Genomic DNA, 21,375 nt, shown 5'->3' with positions numbered 1-21,375 from the left:
TTGATTAGTGAAAAGAACAGGAGGTTGACTTTTAAAACTTAGTTTTGTTCCAGGCAAACTTCTCTTGTAAAATGGAAGTTGGATTTGGGGTTTTATTCTGAGGAGCCTCCTGTTCTTTCCTCTCTCAAGCTTCCCCAGTAGGACCTGTCCTGTGTTTTGTCTTTGTTTGCCGTGGTCCTTCTATATACTCTTTGCATTCTAATTTACCTTAGAAAACTGTGTTGCTTCTCTTAACTCTATTAATAAACTTACAGCTAACAAATTCTTAGACCCTAATAACAATAATTCAACTGGAATCGTTGGACGTCCTCCACTGGCCTGGTGTCCATGCCCACATCAGCCTTGGGTCCTATCCTTTTACAATGTGCAGAGTGGTTCAGCATGCTGACTTGAAGTTCCCTCCGATGTGGCTTCATCCAAGGTCCAGTAACCAGGAGCATGAGGGAGTACCTCATACTTACAAAGATGTGAAGTCCTCTTTTCCCAGATTGGCAAGTTCCTTGCAAACTTTATCCTTCTCATAATCTCGGCCTAGGGACCAGAAACAGAAAAACCTGTATCTTTTCCTTTTTAATGAATGTTATGTTATATGTATATGCGTTCTGCAGGATTCATCTAAGGTGAAAGTAGCATTTTCCTCTATATACAGTTTCATCTTTGGATGCCTTCCTAGCTGTTTTCTTACAGGTGAATTTTATGGTCTGCTATAAACTGTGGTGGGCAGCAGAGCAAATGCACTGATACTAAAAACACATCAGTCAGATGATGTCAGAACCTATTGATACGGCAATCCTTGTGGGCCCCTTTACATTCATGCTAAGATGGAACTTCCATCCTTCCCTTCTTTGTCTCCATTTCACCAAAGGCGTTGAAAGAAACAACAAAAAAATAAATGGAGAGTATGTCTACATACATACATAGTGGAGAACTAGCCCCACAAATGCAGGACTTTACGGAGGTATGTGAGGTGGTGTTGCCACCATAACTCCATTACCCACTTCCAAATTCTATCCAGGAATGCTAGGAACTCAGCTGAGGGGGGAAAATGGAAATCTGAGCACTTTCTCAAAAAATAATTTGGTGGTGGGTTTGGAGGAATGGGTGGACAGTGCTTCCCCTCATTTCAAGCACAGGGAAAGGCTTAAAGGAAAACACTCAGACCTTGAGAGGTGACTCCTGGAGTTTGGGGTATGATGACAGGTGTCTGATTCAGACTAGAGAATGCTAGAGGGAGAGAGGGCCTGGTGAATATGGCCTGGGGCAACAGAGGAAAGGGCTTCCAGCGGGAAGCCGTACTGTGACCTGTGGACCTGATGCAGATCAAGCAGGAGAGCAAGGCGGCCTGGAGTTGGCTTAATTTTGGGGGTGGGGTAAGCTATCAACAGGGCAATGGGCTGCCAACAGCGGACATCTCTGTGCAGAGGGGACAACTTGAAAAGTCTTAAGGTGCTGGTTGGATGTAAGAGATCCCAGAAATGATGGGAAAGAGCTCTCCATAGAACCCATAAAGAAAAAATGTCAACTTGGAATATCTCCCATAACCAGTGGAAGCAGTGTCTCACAAAACTGTCCATTGAATTAATGTTCCTGCTGCTTACCCCTCCTGCTAGCTTCTCCCTTCCCTATGTTAACCTTGGAACAGGTTAAAAAGCAGTCTAGAGAATGGGAGGAAGGAGGAGAGAACAGGCAGAGAAGAAAAGTGTACATGTCTCTTATTGCCGCAAAAGGCAACAGGACTGAAACAGGACTGATCTGGGGAGAGTAGTTTCAACTTCAGAAGAACTTACAAATGTTTGACTATTAAACCAGACTGTTAGGAGGTAGTTATTCTGAGGTTCAAAAGGACCAAAGGACCTCTATAAGTGAACAGAAAAATCATCAAACCTACTCTTAGGTCCATTCGAATGGTTGGGAAGAGCTCGTTCCCACGGGAGAAGATGAGTTCTTGACGGATTACGACCCACTTTTCAACATCCCCACTGCATAATACAGCAGGCTGGATGTGTGGAAGCCATCCATGGGGTTATTTCTGAGGCCTCGTTTATGCAAGTAAGTCTAGGAAACAGTCCAACATTTCATGATACAGCTTTTGGGTGAAAAATGTAAGAAGTATATAAATGGCCCAGTTTCTAAGTGTGCTAAGGTTTAGTAAGTTTGTGTTTTGTTTTGTTTTCCTCCTGGATTTTAAAGATTGAGCAACCCATCTCAGGTGATACAATGGCAACTTCCATCATGACTTTGACCCTCCTACATGTCCTGTCTCTCAGTTACAGCTTTGAAAGCATGAACATAAGCCAGGGTAGAAAGTGGTCTTTGATGGTTTGGAGTGGAGGTGGTGGCACTTGGATACAGGCTGGGGAGAAGTTTTTGTTCTCGGTCTTGCTTTTTTTTTTTTTTTTTTTTTTTGAGCAGGTTCTCTTTAGGATGTGTTAGGCTTAATGGCAAAAACCTTCTGTAGAGGAAGCTGTTGCCCCTGTATCTTTCAGGTGGACTGCTCAAAGTATGAACTGCAGTGGGAAGAGTCAGAATTGAGGGACAAAGATATATATATATTTTTAAGAGAAACATTGTGTTTAATGGTAAAGCTTAGCACACTCCAGCACCAGGCATGGACTGAAGTTGAAGCAGCAGGGATGGGTAGGTGACCCTTATGGAACCTTACATGGCGAAGAGGATGAGGAAGGCAACCATCAAACAGAAGAGCCCCATAGCCTCAGACAGGGCAAAGCCCAAGATGGCATGGGAGAGGAGCTGCTGTTTGAGAGACAGGTTCCTGGCATAGCCAATGATCAAGCTGCCAAACACTGTCCCGATGCAGCCCTTGAACCAGCCACACCAACTGTGGCAACCCCGACACTGATAAACTTGGCTGCTGTGTCGATGTCCCGGAGACAATGGTCTGGAACTCCCATCGGACCACCTGGCGTGGAGAGCTGCTGTAGGATGGCTCTTTAGCTGGGATCTCTGGCCTGCTCAAGAGGAAGGGAGACACAGGCCTGATTACATCCCTGGTACAACTGTGGATCAGAGCCGGAGAAATGAGTAGTGCCCCGGTGGTCTGCATTTTCTCAGTCTCCCAGCTTTAGCTCTAGGTCTAAGCCAACAAGGACATTCCTAAGCAGCCCATTGCTTGAGCCCCTTATTACAAATTCCATCAAAATCCTAAAGGATGGGAAAGAAACAAGATGCTCAAATCTTATGTTATCTTGGAAATCAGGATAAGACAGTAGGATTGATAAAATTAACTGGAGTATATGAAGCTACTTGCAGTGAACGTGTTACAGCCGAGGACCGTCACATCTCGTACATCTTCTGAAATGTATTGACTGGTTTACAAGGTTGGATACTGGCATAGTTTCAAAAGGTCAAAACAGTGCCTAAAACTTCCATTAATGATTAACGGTATTCGATGAGACCAGCGACTAGGGCATGGGGGAAAGAATTTAGGGGAGAGCTGTCCTCCTATAGTGAAGAATGTACCGTTAGGATGTTCATAGAATTGTTTTATGTTGTTCCTAAGGCACAACTAGGAGAAAGAGCTGGCCGTAGATGTTAGTTCAGTGGGTGAGAGCTTTATCACAGCCGTGACTGATAAATGATGAGCCGCTTTTTGAAGAGGTGAGTTTGTTTTGCCCTAGAAACAATCAAGTGGAATTTAAATAATCATGAGTATTAAAGATTCCTGAATTTAGTACAAGATTATATCCTCATGATCTGAGATCACATCCTAAGTTTTATGAAATAATTCCTTTAAGACATAGTAAAAATTTATATGGAGCCCCCCCCACAAGGCTTACTGTGTTTTAAACCACAAAAAAATAGATCCAATAAGAACTTTTCTTTTTAATGCAGAGGAGCTAACTCTGTTTAATAAACTTTCCCTATAAAAATAGAGGTCATTTTTGTTACTTTGGTTGCAAACACTCAATAACATGAAAAGTGAGAGCCTGTATTCAAATGGTGCACCTCTGATGAACATTTAAAGAAATACTTTGTTTCTAGCCTTCCAGATTCAGATTTCTCACTTCACCAAAAAGGAAGTTTCAGTGTTATGGGAATGAGAGTATGTGTGAATGTAGTATAAGTAGATACCACAGACTATCCCCCGTTCAATAGCTTTAATTAAATCAACTAATGTTTGCACTAAAATGCACTAGTTCCGCAGGTGCTGGGTACTGCTTTAATTAGAATGCAAAATAACAATGACAACATGGGGAAACTCGACCAACTAAGGCCTTAAAATGGTTTGGGAACCATTTTTGCTGAAAATTCAGCCTTGGGCTTGACAGAAGCAAGGAAAACAGCTCAAAGAGTCACTGAGAAAGTCTAGAATTAAAATAAGGGTAAAAAGCTCTTAAATAACCTGTAGAGGAAGCTGTTGTACTATGTATCTTTCAGGTAGATTACTCAAAATCTGTTTCTGAATAAAATTTTTTTTTCACTTATTTATCTACAGAGATTTATAGCTTCTAAGCATAAGCAAATATGTTAATCATTTTCTCATGGTCTAAAAAACAAATACTGAAGTTAATTTACAATGTGATCATTACAAATTGATTCCTTATTCCATGGAGTACTGCTGAATGTTTTCATACCGGTTGAACTCCCTTTGATTCATATAATTAAATCCTATCTAGAATAAATTATAAATAACATAGTCTGTTCTTTAATGTTCCATGTGGTTATAAAGAAGGCAATCTGAACTTTGATACAGCCACAGTAAATATTGGCATATTCTCAGTGACTCTGGTGAAATCACTTTCACATCAAGTGACCCTTTGGCACTAAATGTTTACAAATTTCATTAACAGTTTTGCTTTTTGCAATAGCCTGTCCCATTTCTATCTGTATTGTGAAATATTCTGGTAAGTCCTATCTAATTCTAGACTTTTGAAAACTTGATTTATTTTCAGGAAATGTTTATTGCCCCATGTACCTCCTCTCTCTCAGTACAGTGAATAATATTCATACATGCAACAGATGAGTTTTGAAGACCTACTCTGTACCAGGTATTGGGTTCAGTATTGAATATATAATGGAGAGCAAAATAGACCTATTTCTGTCCTCGTGGAACTTTCAATCTAGTGGGGATAGACAATAAGATGCTACCATCTTGGTTAAAAAGTGTATTTTGAATGCTTTAACCACTGTTAGAATATTTCTCTGAAACCATTTTGGCCCCTTATAAAAGCTGTTTGTATACCAGGAGTGATGGCTGTATCCTAAATAACATTGAATCGAATAAATGCTTATATAGAATGCTAGAAACTGTATTACGTTGCTATTTTCCTATTTTGTTCTGGAGAATCATGAGCTTTCAGAACTTGTTGGGCATTCTGTATTTTTGGTAATTTCATTCCTTTGGCATTTTCATTTCTATCGTACATCGATAGACTCATCTGTCAGAAAAGGTCAGTATATTTGGAGTGTGTGTGTGTGTGTGTGTGTGTGTGTGTTTAACTTAAAAATACGGTTTGTAGTGTTTATTCAAACTAGTCAGATTAGATGTTGATTTCAGGGTAGTGGTTTACTTGAGAAATTGAACACTGCTGGACTGGCTTAGGAAGCTGCCCAACTTTTGGGGTTAAAGAAAACTACTGATTTATTACTGAAAACACTGTCAATGAAGAAGTGGCAAAATAATACTTTATTTCATTTTTCAGGCTTTTTATGGTTCTTCTTTCTACTGACATTTTTCATCATAAAGCATTGATCTGGTTTTTCATATTGATAATTATTGGAGATAGGTGTGCAGTTTTCTGGGTTTGAGTCAATAGAAAGAAATTCAATCCATTTATAGATTTATATTTACATACACACACACATACATATAAACTTATATATTAATCCATCTAGAGGAAATTAAATGTACCTCTTAGGATGCCATCAGAGGAACAAGTAAAGCTTCATTTTAGACTTTGAAAATTAAAAAGGCAGTAGGAGATACAGGGTCAGTGAGTCACTTGCCCAAAAACTACAATTGCAGTAGAGAATGACCTCATAGACTCATTCAAATTTAACATCCTTGGGTGTTCACCTTGGGCAGTCACCTACATAGATGCTACACTCACCAAAGTCTTAAAAGAGGCATTCTTCACATATCTCATCCCCCCTCACCTTCCCTTCATAGGTTGGGCCTCTTGTTATCTACAAATGATTTTGCAGGGGTGAAGATCAGGGAGCAACTTTCTTTCTCCTACCTTTGGGATGTATGAGAGTGATATCTACTACATCTTGACTTGGAAATTTAGAATGCATTGTGGGACTTGGTTTTTAAGCAATATAAGAATAAAAAGGTGCTATGCAAGACACTCTGAAGCCACCAGTACCTAAGGAACTGAAGTCTGATAGTAGAGATAAGCCTATAACACTAATAGTGCTCATTGCCATAGAGGAGATTGAAACAAAGCATTACAAAACCTCAGAATGAAGAGGGTTTTTAGAAAACCTCCTGAAAGAAACTATTACTTGAAGTGGATCATGAATAATGGGCAGGATTTTAACAGGAGTAAATCAATTGGGAGATGTATTTTAAGTGGCAAGAACAACTCGAAGAGAGATCCGAAGTTAGAAAATCACAAATAGTATTTGGGAAAAAATGAGTAGTCCAAAAAGGAAACTGAAATGTGGACTTTAACACATGCTTGAGAGCCAAAGTTTTACTTTTTAGGTAATGGGGTATCCCTTGAAATATATTCCTGTAGGGGAATTCAAGGAATAATCATCTTGAAGATAGTCAATTGTACCTTTTTCATAAGGCTGTCCTATGAACTATGCTAATCTAAGTAAAAATGCTTAGCACCTCTCCTGCCTAATGTGATAAACACCCCGTGTGAGCCACTTTTTATAACAAAATCCAATGATCTACATTACCAGATATTCTATAAACTTCGATGTGGATATCCTGTGATTTGTTCCAGTCCTTCTTGCAGGTGGTAGGTTAAATTACTTTCTGGTAAGAATATGGAAGTGAAGGTAAAAATAGAAAACTCCCAGAGAGTAGGGAAATGAGTTAACATGTACCCCAGTCATCTCCTGGCCAGCTCTCACTGGATCTGGCAAATAAAATGGTAGCCTGTCAACACTGAGATGTCTTGGCTCAGTGCTCCTTTTCTCTGGGAAGTTTCAACTTGTCACAGGACCCAGAAACCTACTGTACTAGACTTCTATTGCCACTGTAACAAATTACCACAAATTTAGGTTTAATCAATACAAATTTACTACCTTACAGTGCTGGCAGAGGTCTCTTTGGGCTAAAATCAAAGTGTCAGGAGGACTGTGTTCTTCCTGGAGGCTCAAGGAGATCGTCTGTTTCCTTGCCTCTTCCAGCTTCTAGAGGCAGCCTACATTTCTTGGGTCCAGGCCCTCTCCATCTTCAAAGCAAGCAATTTTTATCTCTTTTTCCCCTTAGTCATACCTTCCTCTGACTCTGATCTGATTCTCTTCCACCTTAAAGCACCTTGTGATTACATTGACCCCACCCAGATAACTGTCTTTATTTTTCTATTTGAAAGCCGACTGATTCCTTCTTTTACCTGCCACCTTAATTTCCTTTTGCAATGTAACCTACCCTATTCACTGGTTCTGGGCCTTAGGGTGTAGACCTTTCTGGAAGGCCCTTATTCTGCTCACCATATATTCCTATTTAAGTCTCAAGTCACCATCAGGTGGCTCTAAACAGAGACCAGAACTGGAATGGGTTTGTCCCGGACAGCCTGACCCCTGGAACCCTACCAGCACTTGTACCCACTCAAGCTCATCAGTTCATTAATCTCTCATAGTGATCCTGACTTACGTAGTTCATCTTTTGGAGTCCAGTTACCAGATTATCAGGTTTTGTATTGTATCTTAAAATGAATTGATGGGGGAGATATGGGAGGTAGGGATTTGATTAGGAGGCCACTCAATAGTCAGGTGAAGGGAAACAAGGGTCTGGGCAAAGACAGTATGTGGAGATGTAGCAGATACGAGTTAGTGTTCACAGGCCTTGAGCTAGATACATGTAGGAGGGTAAAGGAGGGAAGCGAAAGGGAATACGGAGGAGCTTTCTATAGCAGAAAGTTCCGTATAAGGCTGTGTATTTTGGGTCTGAAATTGGTAGAATGTGGAAATGATTGACTATAGATAGCAACAATGGATACGATAAAATCCAGGAAGTCTCTACGGGATTGGACATAAATGATTACTGGGAAAGTAGGGAAATTAGAAGACCGAGCCAGATCCGTGGAGTGTGGAGGAGCTAGAGTTTGGATCAGTTACGGATGACCGTAGTAGGCAGCATGGATTTTACTTAATTCCCTCTAAACTTGTGCTAGTGAACTGGATTTCTCTCCTGTTCTTAGATTAGTGAAAGATTGTTCAGGTATCTGTCCCGTGAGAGGCACCAAAGCCGTGATTGTGAGCACTGTCTTTGTAAACCTAACTCGTCTCTAAAAATCTGATTCTGCTACTTACTAGCTTAGTTTTCTTAGGTAAGCTACTTACCTCTCCCTCCTACAGATTCTCTCACTTTTAAAATGGTGATAAGAGTACTGAGTTGATCAGGGTGTTATAGTGATGAAATAAATCTATTCAAAAGATCTCGAACATGGGGGAACGTTGTGAATATTGTCTATTTTATTCAGTGCATAGATTCTAAAACCAATGTTTCACAGTGGATACTTTATAAATCTTATTTTTATAATTATCTTACAGAGTTTACTACTTCCAGGATGTCTATTAGGTATTCTAATTGAAATTTCATTTTCCTTAAGTACTCAAAACTACCTTCTGAGATCGGTACTCTAACAATCCTAACTTCGTGACTTTACACAAAAAATCTGTCAAACACATACTACATGGCACGTAGTATTCTAAAACTGGGAATTAAGGGGAAAAAATAAACGATCTCATGGAGTTTAGGGTCTACGTTTTACACTTGTTATAATAAACTAATGAACAGCTGGTGACTGAGTAAGGTGATGAGTACTAAAAAGAAAAGCAGGGTAAGGGGATAGAGAAAAATGATCAGTGCTTTTGGAGATAGGTTGGTCAGGGAAGCCTCTTCTGTCCATGAACTTGGAGCAGACACATGAAGGAGGTGAGGAAGGGAGCCACGTGGATATCAGGGGGATCAGTGTTCTAAGAGGAAGGGGGAGGTAGTGCAAGCCCTTGGATGCAGAGCAGGTAGTGTGGAGAGAGTGTGGAGGTCTCTGGCTGAAGCAGAGTCAACTGGGCGAAAACAGAGCAGGGTAGCTGTGGGCAGAATAAAGAGGCTAAGTGGCCGTAGATACCCAGGGAGAAGGGTAATCAGTGCCTCTTAAAGATTCTTCATCTCCTTAATCTCACGGTCTTGAAAAGCATGCACACTTCTCCGTACACTGTACACATGGTGATGAGTGCCTACCTGGTGTTACAACTTACAGCAGTGCGGTGTCACATTGCTGTTGATTTCTAGGGAGCTTCACATTGCCTTTGGTGACGAAGTTAGCTACCTCCCTGACTTCAGCTCCTCCTCCCCCTTCCTGGCTAAGCCTTTTTCATGCTGTGACTCTGGCTGCTTTGTGAACTTGAATCAGGCCGTGCTTGTTCCTAGGACTTTTACACTTCCATTCCTTCAGCTTGAAACACGCTTCTAGATCTTTGCATGGCTGCCTTCTCATCAGGTAGGTCTCCTATCCTAGGTCACCCCCTCAACAACCATTACATAGGTTTTGCAGAGAGGATGTAAAGACCTCTCTGAGAAAATAGGGAAGATATCCACTTCTCCTGCTTTCTGTACAGCTATGTCCCTGAATAAAACTTAGCACAATTTGTTTTTAGTTTGGCTGCTGAGGAAGGGGCAACTTGTAGAGAAGAGAAACAGTGATTCAGTGGTGAGTGGAGAGGTAGGGATAACCCAGATTGTCTAGGGCTGTTCTGACAGGCAAGTGGGAGAAGGAAAACATGCATAATAAATAAATCATAATAAAAAAATCATAATATCCTGTTATTGCCAGAGCTCATACAAAATGCAAAGGTTTATTTCCTGCAGCATTATTTCCTCAGTAATCCTGTGGCTGTGTCAGCAGCCTTCCTGCTGCTTTCCTGCAAACAGGGAAAGATACATTTTCGATTTCAGTTCTGAGGAAAGAAGCCGAGTGGAGAGGCAATCGGCACACACAGACTGCTTGCCTCATGGGGTAACTAAAGTGGATGTTTCCTTTTGACTCCATCCAGACCGGCACATGTGGTAAAGCCCTTCTCTCCCAAGATGTACCCGAGGGCTCGGGAACTGAATCTCCAGTGCCATTCGATAGGAGAAGACTGGCCTGACTAGAGCCGATATTCACGTTGAGCTGTAACAGTATCCAACTTAAACCTGACGTTTCCCAAAGAACACTTTCTTCCCCAAAGGCATTTTAGGAATGAGCCCATGTGTTTGGGAAACTGGGCTAAATAAGATTTCTTTCTTATATGACTTCTCAGAATCTTTAGGGTAACAAAGACCTTGATTATAAATTGACCAAGAAGGACTGATGTATGGCTTCTTTCTTTCTTTCTATTTTGTTATATTAGTCACCATACAGTACATCCCCAGTTTTTGATGCAATGTTCCATGATTCATTATTTGCATATAACACCCATGTGTTTAGCCATAAAAAACTTTTCCAAGAGGAGTCTTGAATGAAAAACACTTTCAAAAAGGTGTTCTAGATACATGCTATGGATTGTTGGTCTGCTCTCTAGAACAACAGGCAGAACAGCAACCCAAACCCCTCCCCTACCACCCAAGCCTCCTCTCAATTCCTGTAATCTCTGTGCTTTGTTGCTTTCTTCCAGGAGACTGTACACCTAGCTTCCAGGTAAATCGTTGGCTTGGTCCTTTGGGTCATGCTCATGTACTATAGAATAGAGGACTGATGTGTCAGGACTACTGTTCCCAAATATTGGACATGTATTACTTACAAATGTATTTTATATCTTGGGATATCGTCTGGCCTGTGGCACCTAGGTAATCTGACTGAAGTTGATTGGCAAGTTCAGACCTTTAAGGAAGCTGAATTGTAGTTTTTAGCATCCATTTCACCAGAGCGTGAGACGGTGCGAATGATGTTAAGACAGAGGGTGCCGAATACTGTTTTCCAGAGGACATTTGTAATCCTTTGTGGTGAAGCCAATATACACTTCCTGAGTCAGCAGTTCCAAATGACTCCTGCCCCAAACTATGGCGTCCGCATATAATCCCAGTACCTAGCCACTCCTGGATCCTCTGTGTTTTGAAGATCTTGATCTGAATGTATTTCAGTAGGATTTTTCAGGTTCAGATCTTCCCCAGGGAAGCCTTGGGCAAAGGAGTAAGCTGTCAGGGTTTCTTGGGACTTGGCCTATTCAGAAGTCTTGTAAAGGACACCATTTATCTTATTTATATCCCAGACTTCGTAGTCTAACACAAGGACCCATAGCTTGCTTAAGAATCTATAAGTGAGTAACTTAAAATTTAAAATAACTTCAATGACAAAAGATCAAGGAAAAGTGAATGTAAAAAGAAGGGCAATAAGGTTATTCATGTCACAGTTAGTAACTGACAATTTCTGGGATACACATCTTCTTCTACTGGTTAGATAGGTTACCGACATGGATATTACCCTGTGACTTGGACAAGGCTGTTCACGGAGAACACTAGATGGAAGTTTTAGTTTTCTAAAGCAAGACAAATGCAGATTTCCTTACGAGCATTAAAGAATCAACCAGAAAAGTTAATTGGAACAGAGTATGAATTCTGCAGCTTGGGAACTTCTCATGAAGTCGTATGCTTCACACACTTTAGCTTGTATCACTGGAAAAGGTTTTAAACAGTGCTCAGAGATGAAGATACCATTTGAAGAATATTAATGAAAAATGCAGCTTAATTATTTGATAGTCATGTTTCATATCTACTACATTCTTTCATGTGGGATCTTTTAAAAACTATGGTGCATTTTCAAATATTACACATACACAGAATTCCTGGAAGAGGATCAAGGATCTTAGCTGACTTCATGCATCATTGATACGGTATATTATGCTCTCAAAGACAATAAATCTTTGAAATCTGGGTGGGGAAAATGCTCAGTGACAGATCACAGCTTCCATTTGCGTTATCTTTTAACAACTAAAAAATTTGTAATTTCAAGTGATTCTCTCCAGATCTTGGTTTTCAAAAAAGCAGGGAAGGATAATTGAAAAATTACGGTTTTTTCTTTTATGAGGGTCTTGATTTCTTGACCATTCCAATTCAATGCTATATGCCCCAGTTGAGCTCAGATCGGTGCCTCTTTGAGTCTTCCCTTACTCCTCAACATGTCTACCAACACTCTGTTCTTCACCTTTTGTAGAACTTTTAAAAATGGTAATGCAAAATCAGACTGGTAAGAGTTCTTATAAGTGATCGCACCCCTGGAAGGTCTTACCTCTTTCTAGAGCATGCACAAATGCTACAGCAAGCAGAAGAACCAGGGTCCTCTTCATTTCTCTGCCGGCAAGTTCTGCAGCACCCCGTCTCCTGTACGTGACCCGGTACAAAGTAGCAGCCCAAAGTAACCAATTTCCTTTTACTAAGATTCCTGACTGTGAACTCATCAATTATTAATCTCTACACAGAAGCAAGGGCAGTCATCCTTGGCCCACAAGAGATAAAATAATATCAATCAAGGCAAATAGACACTCTGGGGGAAAATGTAGGAGATTTTAATCATTAACTTTGCCAAACTGCAAAAGAGGGAATTACATAGAACTTTTTTCCCCCCACTGCTGCTTTTTTCTAAAATTTACTTGACGTATTAATTGGCCCATATCCCTTCTCCCCCCACCCCCGCCTTATAGGGTTATGTGTCTTTGGACCCTCCCTACCCTTCTCATATAAAATGGAAACCTGGGGCTTTCTCCCTATTGGTCTGCTTTTCTTTCTTCAAATTTACTACAAATAAAGATTACCTTAAAATATTGAAGACTAGATATTTTGAAGTCCTAAGGTACAAGGGGGCGAGAAGCCAATTTATTACAGTTGCCCAGTTCCATAACCTTAATGTTCCAAAATTTTACTGAAGATGGTGGGATAGTACTTCATGGGCTATATTACACTTTTTGAAGCACTGACGTATTGTAATATGTATTTTTAAAGATATTTATTTATGAGAGAGACAGAGTGAGCATGAGAGGGGGAAGCAGACTCTGCACTGAGTGAGGAAACTAAATGTGGGACTCTGTCCCAGGACCCCAAGATGATGACCTGAGCTGAAGTCAGACACTGAACTGACTAAAGCCACCCAGGTGCCCCTATTTTAGTACATATTAAAAATAACCCTTGAAGTGAGGCAAATAACTAGGGTGGTGGTAGTAAATGACTTGCCCCAAATCACAAAAGCTAGTTGCAAATCTTGGACTCCCCAGAGCTCATTAAAGTTCTTTCTGTGGGCGTGCCTGGGTCCTTTGGTTTGTTGTATCTGCCTTAGACTCAGGTCATGATCAGGGTCTTGGGATTGAGCCCTGCGGCGGGGAGGGGGAGGGTTAGGTCCCTGCTCAGTGGGGAGTCTGCTTCTCCTTCCTCCTCTGCCCTAGCCCCTGGCTTGTGTTCGTTCTCTCTCTCTCTCTCTCTCTCTCTCTCTCTCAAATTTTTAAAAATTTCTTTCTATGAATTCTATAAAATTAGTATATTTTGGGATAGTATAGCTTGAGAGCTCACAGTGGTCTTGTGGAATGCAGAAGAGGGAGCATTTTACGGACGAGGGAACCAAGTTCCAGATAGGTTTTGTGCCTTTCCCAGAGAGGCACAGTTATCCTTCATCCCATCACTGGAATCAGGTCAGTGCCTGGGTCTTGCAGTAGCCCTCTTTTCCAGAAACAGGGTCAAGTCAGGATTGGTACACAAGCTCTGAAACCAAATCCTTACTCAGCGCTTATTGGGCCTGTAACCTTGGGAAGTTTTGTCTAAGCCTTATTTTTCTCCTATGCAAAGTGGTGATAGCGCAAGTACTGTTGTCACGAAATTGTGAGCTTGATGAAGATAATACATGCACAGGGTTTACTGTAATATCAAACACATGATGACATTAACGTTATCTATTACTGTTGTTAATGTTAGTTATTACTCTTACTCTAGTTTACTTTCTTCACTGGCTCTCCAAACCAAGAAGATCACTGGAACTCAGTGGAATATTTTAAAGCCAGCCCCTATCCTGGATTTAGGACCATCACAGACAAATGCTGTAGAATTTCAGTATCTGTTTAGCAGCTAAGGATTAATTGCACTGGCAGACTCCATCCAAATCTTAGTAAACTACAATAAGAGGTTACATTTTTAGTCTGATCCTCCATCTGTATTGAAAATAGTGGGGTTTTAGTTTCAGAAAATGGAGCCCAGTTAGTTGGAAAAAGATCTCTGCTTCGATTCTGTTTAGTTACCTAAGGCCAATGGAAATCTATGTGGTAAAGGAGATGAAAAGAGAGTATAAACCTTGCTAGAGGCAGTATGGGAAGATAGTCTTGCGTTTAAGAACCAGCTCTATACTCTTCAAAGATTAACTTTCTGTCTACTAAAAAATCTTCTAAACTTTTCCTTTGGCTAAACTAGGAGTTTACTTTGTAAGTTAATTAAAAAATGTTTTAGTCTTATTGTAAATTATTTGGACATCAACTCCAAATGAGGGCCAAAGAGTTTAAAAATAAAGAAACCCAGAGCTCAGAATAACGGACAGATTCGTTTCCATTTTTAAGATAACACAACATATGTACTCCTATAGTTTTTAATTTAACAGTATTTTAGTCCTCTTTTGATCAGTTCATTCAAAGCTAGAGTATATTGTTTCCCATTAAATTTGCTACAGGGTTTAAGATCAGCCTGTTCTTGCACTTGAAAAAAAAAAAAAAGTTATCTCTGCTTTTGCAATAGCCTCTACCATTTCTGTTTAATGACAAACTACATGTAGCAAGAATTGCAACATCTCATTGAGGTGTCCTCTTGAGAAATCTCTACACAAGCTGCCAAATGCATTCTCTTGGTTGAATATCTTTTTCTAACTGAGAATTAGCTCTCACATGCTAATAGCTAAATATATGAAACTTTGCTCCATCGTATTTCTGTAAGTTTCCTTAATCTTTCAAATGTTGATTGCTTACAATGGCTTGAAATCTGGGAAGAAATAATCCTAACTGGCTGAAACGAGAAGTCTCATGTTGCAATGACTGGTACCTCTGAAGTGTTACAGTTGTAGTGATGGCAACTTAAATTTCTTATTGAAATTGATTTTCAAAAAGAATTCTTTATTAAATATTTAAGCAGTAGAATTTTACAGGAGTTGTTTTGCCTGTGAAGAATTGAAATAGTTGGGGCTCTTGGCTGGCTCAGTGGATAGAGCATGCAGCTCTGGATTTCAGGGTTGTAATTTCCTGCCCTATGTTGGGTGTACAGATTACTTAAAAATAAAATCTTAAAAAAAAAAAAAATTGAAGTAGTCTTCTCTTTACCTTGCCATTGACTTTAGAAGAAATGTAGGGTTTTTACCTAAGCAGGGCCGGTTCTAGGCAAAATTGTGAGACAAAGCCCATCTCTAGTTCTTTCCCTATTATGTTTTTCTTCTTTTAGTAACTCTTAGAACATATACTCTTTACCAAAGCTGTATTTTGAACACTTCCATGCTGCTATAGGCTGCTTAGAAACTCTTCCATTATAGTGTAACAGCAGAAATTACCTTCAAAATGATTTCATTTGCCAGAATGTTCTTCTCATTCAGATTCTCTTTATGCTATTAAAGTGCAGAGTCAGTACCTTGCCCTGATGAATGACTTGATGAGATGGATGGTAGTAGCATAAAGTATGTATTACCCTTAAAGTTGATGTGCAGAGCAGGAATAGAACATGATCTACATTGCAGGGACCTTTTTTTTTTTTTTTTTTTTTTTTTTCAAGATTTTATTTATTTGAGAGAGCTCATGGGCAGGGGGAGGGGCAAAGGGAGAAGGAGAAGCAGACTCCCCACTGAGTGGGGAGCCTGATGTGGGGCTCAATTCCAGGACCCTGAGATCATGACCTGAGCCAAAGTCAGAAGCTTAACTGACTGAGCCACCCAGGCCACCTCTGGTATTTTTTTTTTCCTAATTCTTTTATTTCCAGTATAGTTAACATGTAATGTTATATTAGTTTCAGGTGTACAATATAGTGATTCACACTTCCATACATTACCCAGTGCCCATCTCCAGAAATGCACTCCTTAATCCCCATCACCTATTTCACCCATCACCCTACCCACTGTCCCTCTGGTGACTATCAGTTTGTTCTTTATAGTTAAGTCTGTTTCTTGGTTTGTGTCCCCCCCAGCCTTTGCTTGTTTCTTTTTTTTTTTCTTTTTTTATTTAAGATTTTATTTATTTATTTATTTATTTATTTATTTGACAGAGAGTGAGACAGCCAGCGAGAGAGGGAACACAAGCAGGGGGAATGGGAGAGGAAGAAGCAGACTCCCAGCGGAAGAGCCTGATGTGGGGCTCGATCCCAGGACCCTGGGATCATGCCCTGAGCTGAAGGCAGATGCTTAACAACTGAGCTGCCCAGGCACCCCCCCACTTTGCTTGTTTCTTAAATTCCACATATGAATGAAATCATAGGATATTTGTCTTTCTCTGATTGACTTATTTTGCTCAGCATTATACTCTCTAGCTCTACCCATTTCCTTACAAATGGCTAGAGTTCATTCTTTTTTATGGCTGAATAATATTCCAATGTATACATCACATCTTCTTTATCCATCTGTGCATGGATTCTTGGGCTGCTTCCATAATCCAGCTATTGTAAATAATGCTGCTATAAACATAGGGGTACATGTATCCCTTTGAATCAGTGTTTTTGTATTTTGGGAGTAAATATCCACGGGTGCGATTACAGGATTGTAGGGTAGTTCTATTTTTAACTTTTCAAGGAAACTCCGTACTGTTTTCCACAGTGGCTGCACCAGTTTGCATTCCCACCAACAAGGCAAGAGGGTTCCTTTTTCTCCACATCCTTGCCAACACCTGTTGTTTCTTGTGTTTTTTATTTTACACCTTCTGACAGGTGTAAGGTGATATCTCATTGTAATTTTGATTTGCATTTCCCTGATGAAACAGACACTCAACATTACTCATCATGTGTCTGGTGGCCATCTGTAGGTCTTCTTTGGAGAAATACCTGTTCATGTCTTCTGCCCATTTTTTATTTTTATTATATTTTTTTGGTGTTGAGTTTTATAAGTTCTTTATATATTTTGGATACTCTTTATTGGATGTGTCATTGGCAAATATTTTCTCCCATTCAGGAGGTTGCCTTTTAGTTTCATTGGTTGTTTCCTTTTCTGTGCGAAAGCTTTTTATTTCGATGTAGTCCCAACAGCTTACTTTTGTTTTTATTTTCTTTGCCTCAGGAGCCATATCTGGGAAAATGTTGCTATGGCTAATGTCAGAAACATTTCTGCCTATGCTCTTTTCTAGGATTTTAATGGTTTTGGGTCTCACATTTAGGTCTTTAATCCATTTTAAGTTTTTGTATACGAAAAGTGGTCCAGTTTCATTCTTTTGCATGTAGCTGTCCAGTTTTCCCGACACCATTTGTTGAAGAGACTGTTTTTCCCATTGGATATTCTTTCCTGCTTTGTCAAAGATTAATTGACCATATAATTGTGGGCTTATTTCTGGGTTTTCTATCTTTTCCATTGATCTATGTGTCTCTGTTTGTGCCAGTACCATACTGTTTTGAACACTACAGCTTTGTAATGTAACTTGAAGTCTAGAATTGATATTTCCAGCTTGGCTTTTCTTTTTCAAAACTACTTTGGCTATTCTGGTTCTTTTGTGGTTCTACACAAACTTTAGGATTTTTGTTCTATCTCTGTGAAAAGTGCTGATGGAATTTTGATAGGGATTGCATTAAATGTGTGAATTGCTTTGGGTAGCCTAGACATTTTGACAAGAATCTTTCAATCCATGAGTGTGGAATGTCTCTCCATTTCTTTATGTCCTCTTCGATTTCTTTCATCAGTGTTTTATAGTTTTCAGAGTACGGGTCCGTCATTGTTTTGGTTAGGTTTATTCCTAGGTATATTATAGTTTTTGGTGCAGTTGTAAGTGGGATTGTTTTCTTAACTTCTCTGCTGCTTCATTATTGGTGTATAGAAATGCAACAGATTTCTGTACATTGATTTTTATCCCGTGACTTGGCTGAATTTATCAATTCTAGTAGGTTTTTTTTGGTGGCGTCTTTCGGGTTTTCTATATGTAGTATGGTGTCATCTGTGAATAGTGAAAGTTTTACTTCTTCCTCACTGATTTGGATGCCTTTTATTTCTTTTTGTTGTCTGATTGCTGTGACTGGGACTTCCAGTACTGTGTTGAACAAAAGTGGTGAGAGTGGGCATCCTTGTTTTGTACCTGATCTTAGAGGGGAAGCTCTTTGTTTTTCCTGCAGGGTATTCTCTATAGCCCAACCATTTTTCTGTTCTTGACTTCCATGAGAAATCCCAATATTCTTATAATTTCTCTTTTTATCTAACTGTATTCAGGCTGCAGTTCCCTCATTTGCAATTAAAGGCTTTCTAAATAACATACGTTAGACCAATCTTCCTTCTGTTGCTATCTTTTGTCTAAAATGTACATGAGACCATATTATTGCCTCCCTACTCATACCTTAGTTAATTGCCTGTGTTTAAAGTTCATGACTACATCTTATGCACTTCTGAAAGGTTCTCTTTGCCTCATATAATAAAATTTAGTACAGCTGAACTGCTTGTGGTTCACTGAACACATGGCATTGCTGGGTCTCCAAAGGTCTTTGTTTCCATGTTTTTCCTTGAAAGAGCTCTTACTCTATTTTGTGTCTGCTCTCTCAGTTTTCAGTAGAAGAAGCCACTTATTTAACATATATTTAATTCATACCACTTTTTGCCAGGTATCATGCAAAGCTATTGGTGTTACCATGGCTTGTAGACCTCTATGGTCCTCATGGACCTTCTAATCTAGTTAGGAAGGCAGATGATGAAAACTAGCAAATGTGTTGAGTGGCGAGTATGTGGAGAATGCAGAAGAGATCAGAGTAGATACAGGGAGGCCAGTTTGAAGCTGCTTCAGGAGTCCAGGCAAAAGGTGACCATTGCTTGGCCTGTGGTACTGGCAACAGGATGGGGAGACTCTATTTAGGAGACAGAATCAGGGGTGATTGACCAGATGTTGGAAGGGAGAAAAAGTCAGAGGTGAGCTCCCAGGTTTCTGGCCTAAGTAAGTAAGTGACAATTAATGCCATTTTCTATGATAGGATACACTGGAGGAGATAGTTTGGGGAAGGTGCTGTGTTAGGAGGAACTCTTGAGTAGGCACATGGATCACTACTCCGGAGTACAGAAGAGACATGAATTTCCAGGCTGCACTGAGTCTTCCTGCACTGTGCTCTGTTCACCCGCAGTGCTCTTACTCTAGCTGAGACTTGTTCATCTAAGTGTTCACAACAGCTAGCACAGAAACTCACCATTGTAAATCCTCAATAACAGTGCAATGGAGCAATTTAAATATCTAGTGAGGTTGCCAACCCTGTGTTTAAAATTAAAGACTATGATAGAACTCTATAATTTGTTTTTGCTCATTGAAATACAGGTAAAATATGAACAAGTCAAATCATCTAAATTTTACTTGTATTTTCATGCAAATCTACAAATGACTCATTTTGTATTTTAACAAGAGGCTATTATATATTCTACAGAGTATAAGAGAATACAGAGTATTAGAAAATCTCACAATACATATGGGTTTATTAAGCAAGATGGCTTCATTTATTTCAAAAGGAAATTTTGTGTTGAAATTAGAGATAAATTAACTTCTACCATGGTTCTGTGTACTAAGTCTGTAGTTTAAGAAGTCTTATATACATTGGAAAATAATCATAACTTTCCCAAGAACAATGTTCATAAAGAAATAACCTCACTGAAGAGAACATCAGATATTTAAGAGAAATGCTTATTTAGACTAGAAGTAATCAATTTTGTCTTCTGCATGGAAAAGCAAAGATAAAGAAAATGGAATTTAAAATCTAGGAACAAAGTTCATATGAGATTGCCTCAACCTTAGATAAGTAGCTACAACTCTGTGTGCCTCTGTTACTCAGTGGAATGAGCAATTCTGTGGTCACCACTGCTTTGGCTATAGTTCTAACTAGGGAACTGCCAGCCAATGGAAAGAAGACGGTTTCTTTAGTAAATGGACAGCTATATGCAGAAGAATGAAACTTGGCCATTCTCTTACACCTTACACAAAGGTAAACTCTAAATGGATGAAAGACCTCACTGTAAGATAGGAACCCATCAAAATAATAGAGGAGAACATAGGCAGTAACCTCTTCGACATCAGCCACAGCAACTTCTTTCAAGACATGTCTCCGAAGGCAAGGGAAATAAAAATGAAAATGAACTTTTGGGACTTCATCAAGATAGAAAGCTTCTGCTCTGCAAAGGAAACAGTCAACAAAACAAAGAGGCAACCCACAGAATGGGAGAAGATATTTGCAAATGACACTACAGATAAAAGGTGGGTATCCATGATCTATAAAGAACTTCTCAAACTCAACACCCAAAAAACAATCAAGTCAAAAAATGGGCAGAAGACATGAACAGACACTTCTCCGAAGATATACGAGTGGCTAACAAACACATGAAAAAGTTTTCAACGTCATTAGCCATCAGGGAAATTCAAACCAAAACCACATTGAGATACCACCTTACGCCAGTTAGAATGGCAAAAATTGACAAGGCAAGAAACAACAAATGTTGGAGAGGTTGTGGAGACAGGGGAACACTCTTACACTGTTGGTGGGAATGCAAGTTGGCACGGCCACTTTGGAAAACAGTGTGGAGGTTCCTCAAAAAGCTAAAAATAGAGCTGTCCTATGACCCAGCAATTACACTACTGGGTATTTACCCCAAAGGTACAGATGTAGTGAAAAGGGGCACATGCACCCCAATGTTCATAGCAGCAATGTCCACAATAGCCAAACTGTGGAAGGAACCAAGATGCCCTTCAACAGACAAATGGATAAAGAAGATGTGGTCCATATATACATGATGGAATATTACTCAGCCATCAGAAAGGATGATTACCCAACATTTGCATCAACATGGATGGAACTGGAGGAGATTATGCTAAGTGAAATAAGTCAAGCAGAGAAAGTCAATTATCGTATAGTTTCACTTATTTGTGGAATGTAAGGAATAGTGTGGAGGACATTAGAAGAAGGAAGGGAAAAATGAAGGAGGGGGGGAAATCGGAGGGGGAGACAAACCACGAGAGACTATGGACTCCGGGAAACAAACTGAGGGTTTTAGAGGGGGATAGGGGTGGGAGGATGTGTTAGCCCAGTGACGGGTATTA

The 21,375-nt window shown here is 39.8% G+C and overlaps 1 protein-coding gene and 1 pseudogene across 1 annotated transcript in view; both read right to left on the bottom strand.

Annotated features, from left to right (window-relative positions):
• GC (GC vitamin D binding protein) overlaps positions 1 to 12,751 on the bottom strand; it is a 29,020-nt gene extending 16,269 nt beyond the window's left edge. The window contains exons 1-2 of the mRNA XM_008693198.1: positions 12,411 to 12,751; positions 462 to 531 (exon numbers count right to left, since the gene is read on the bottom strand). Of these exons, the coding sequence (XP_008691420.1) occupies positions 462 to 531; positions 12,411 to 12,579 (239 nt within the window). The 5' untranslated portion in view covers positions 12,580 to 12,751. The remainder of the gene's footprint in view (positions 1 to 461; positions 532 to 12,410) is intronic.
• LOC103665298 lies at positions 1,782 to 3,649 on the bottom strand (annotated as a pseudogene).
• Positions 12,752 to 21,375: the final 8,624 nt, after the last annotated feature.

This window comes from Ursus maritimus, unplaced genomic scaffold (assembly GCF_017311325.1).
Source record: "Ursus maritimus isolate PB19 unplaced genomic scaffold, ASM1731132v1 scaffold_8, whole genome shotgun sequence".
NCBI lineage: Eukaryota > Metazoa > Chordata > Mammalia > Carnivora > Ursidae > Ursus > Ursus maritimus.
This window is presented reverse-complemented; position numbering and strand designations above follow the sequence as displayed.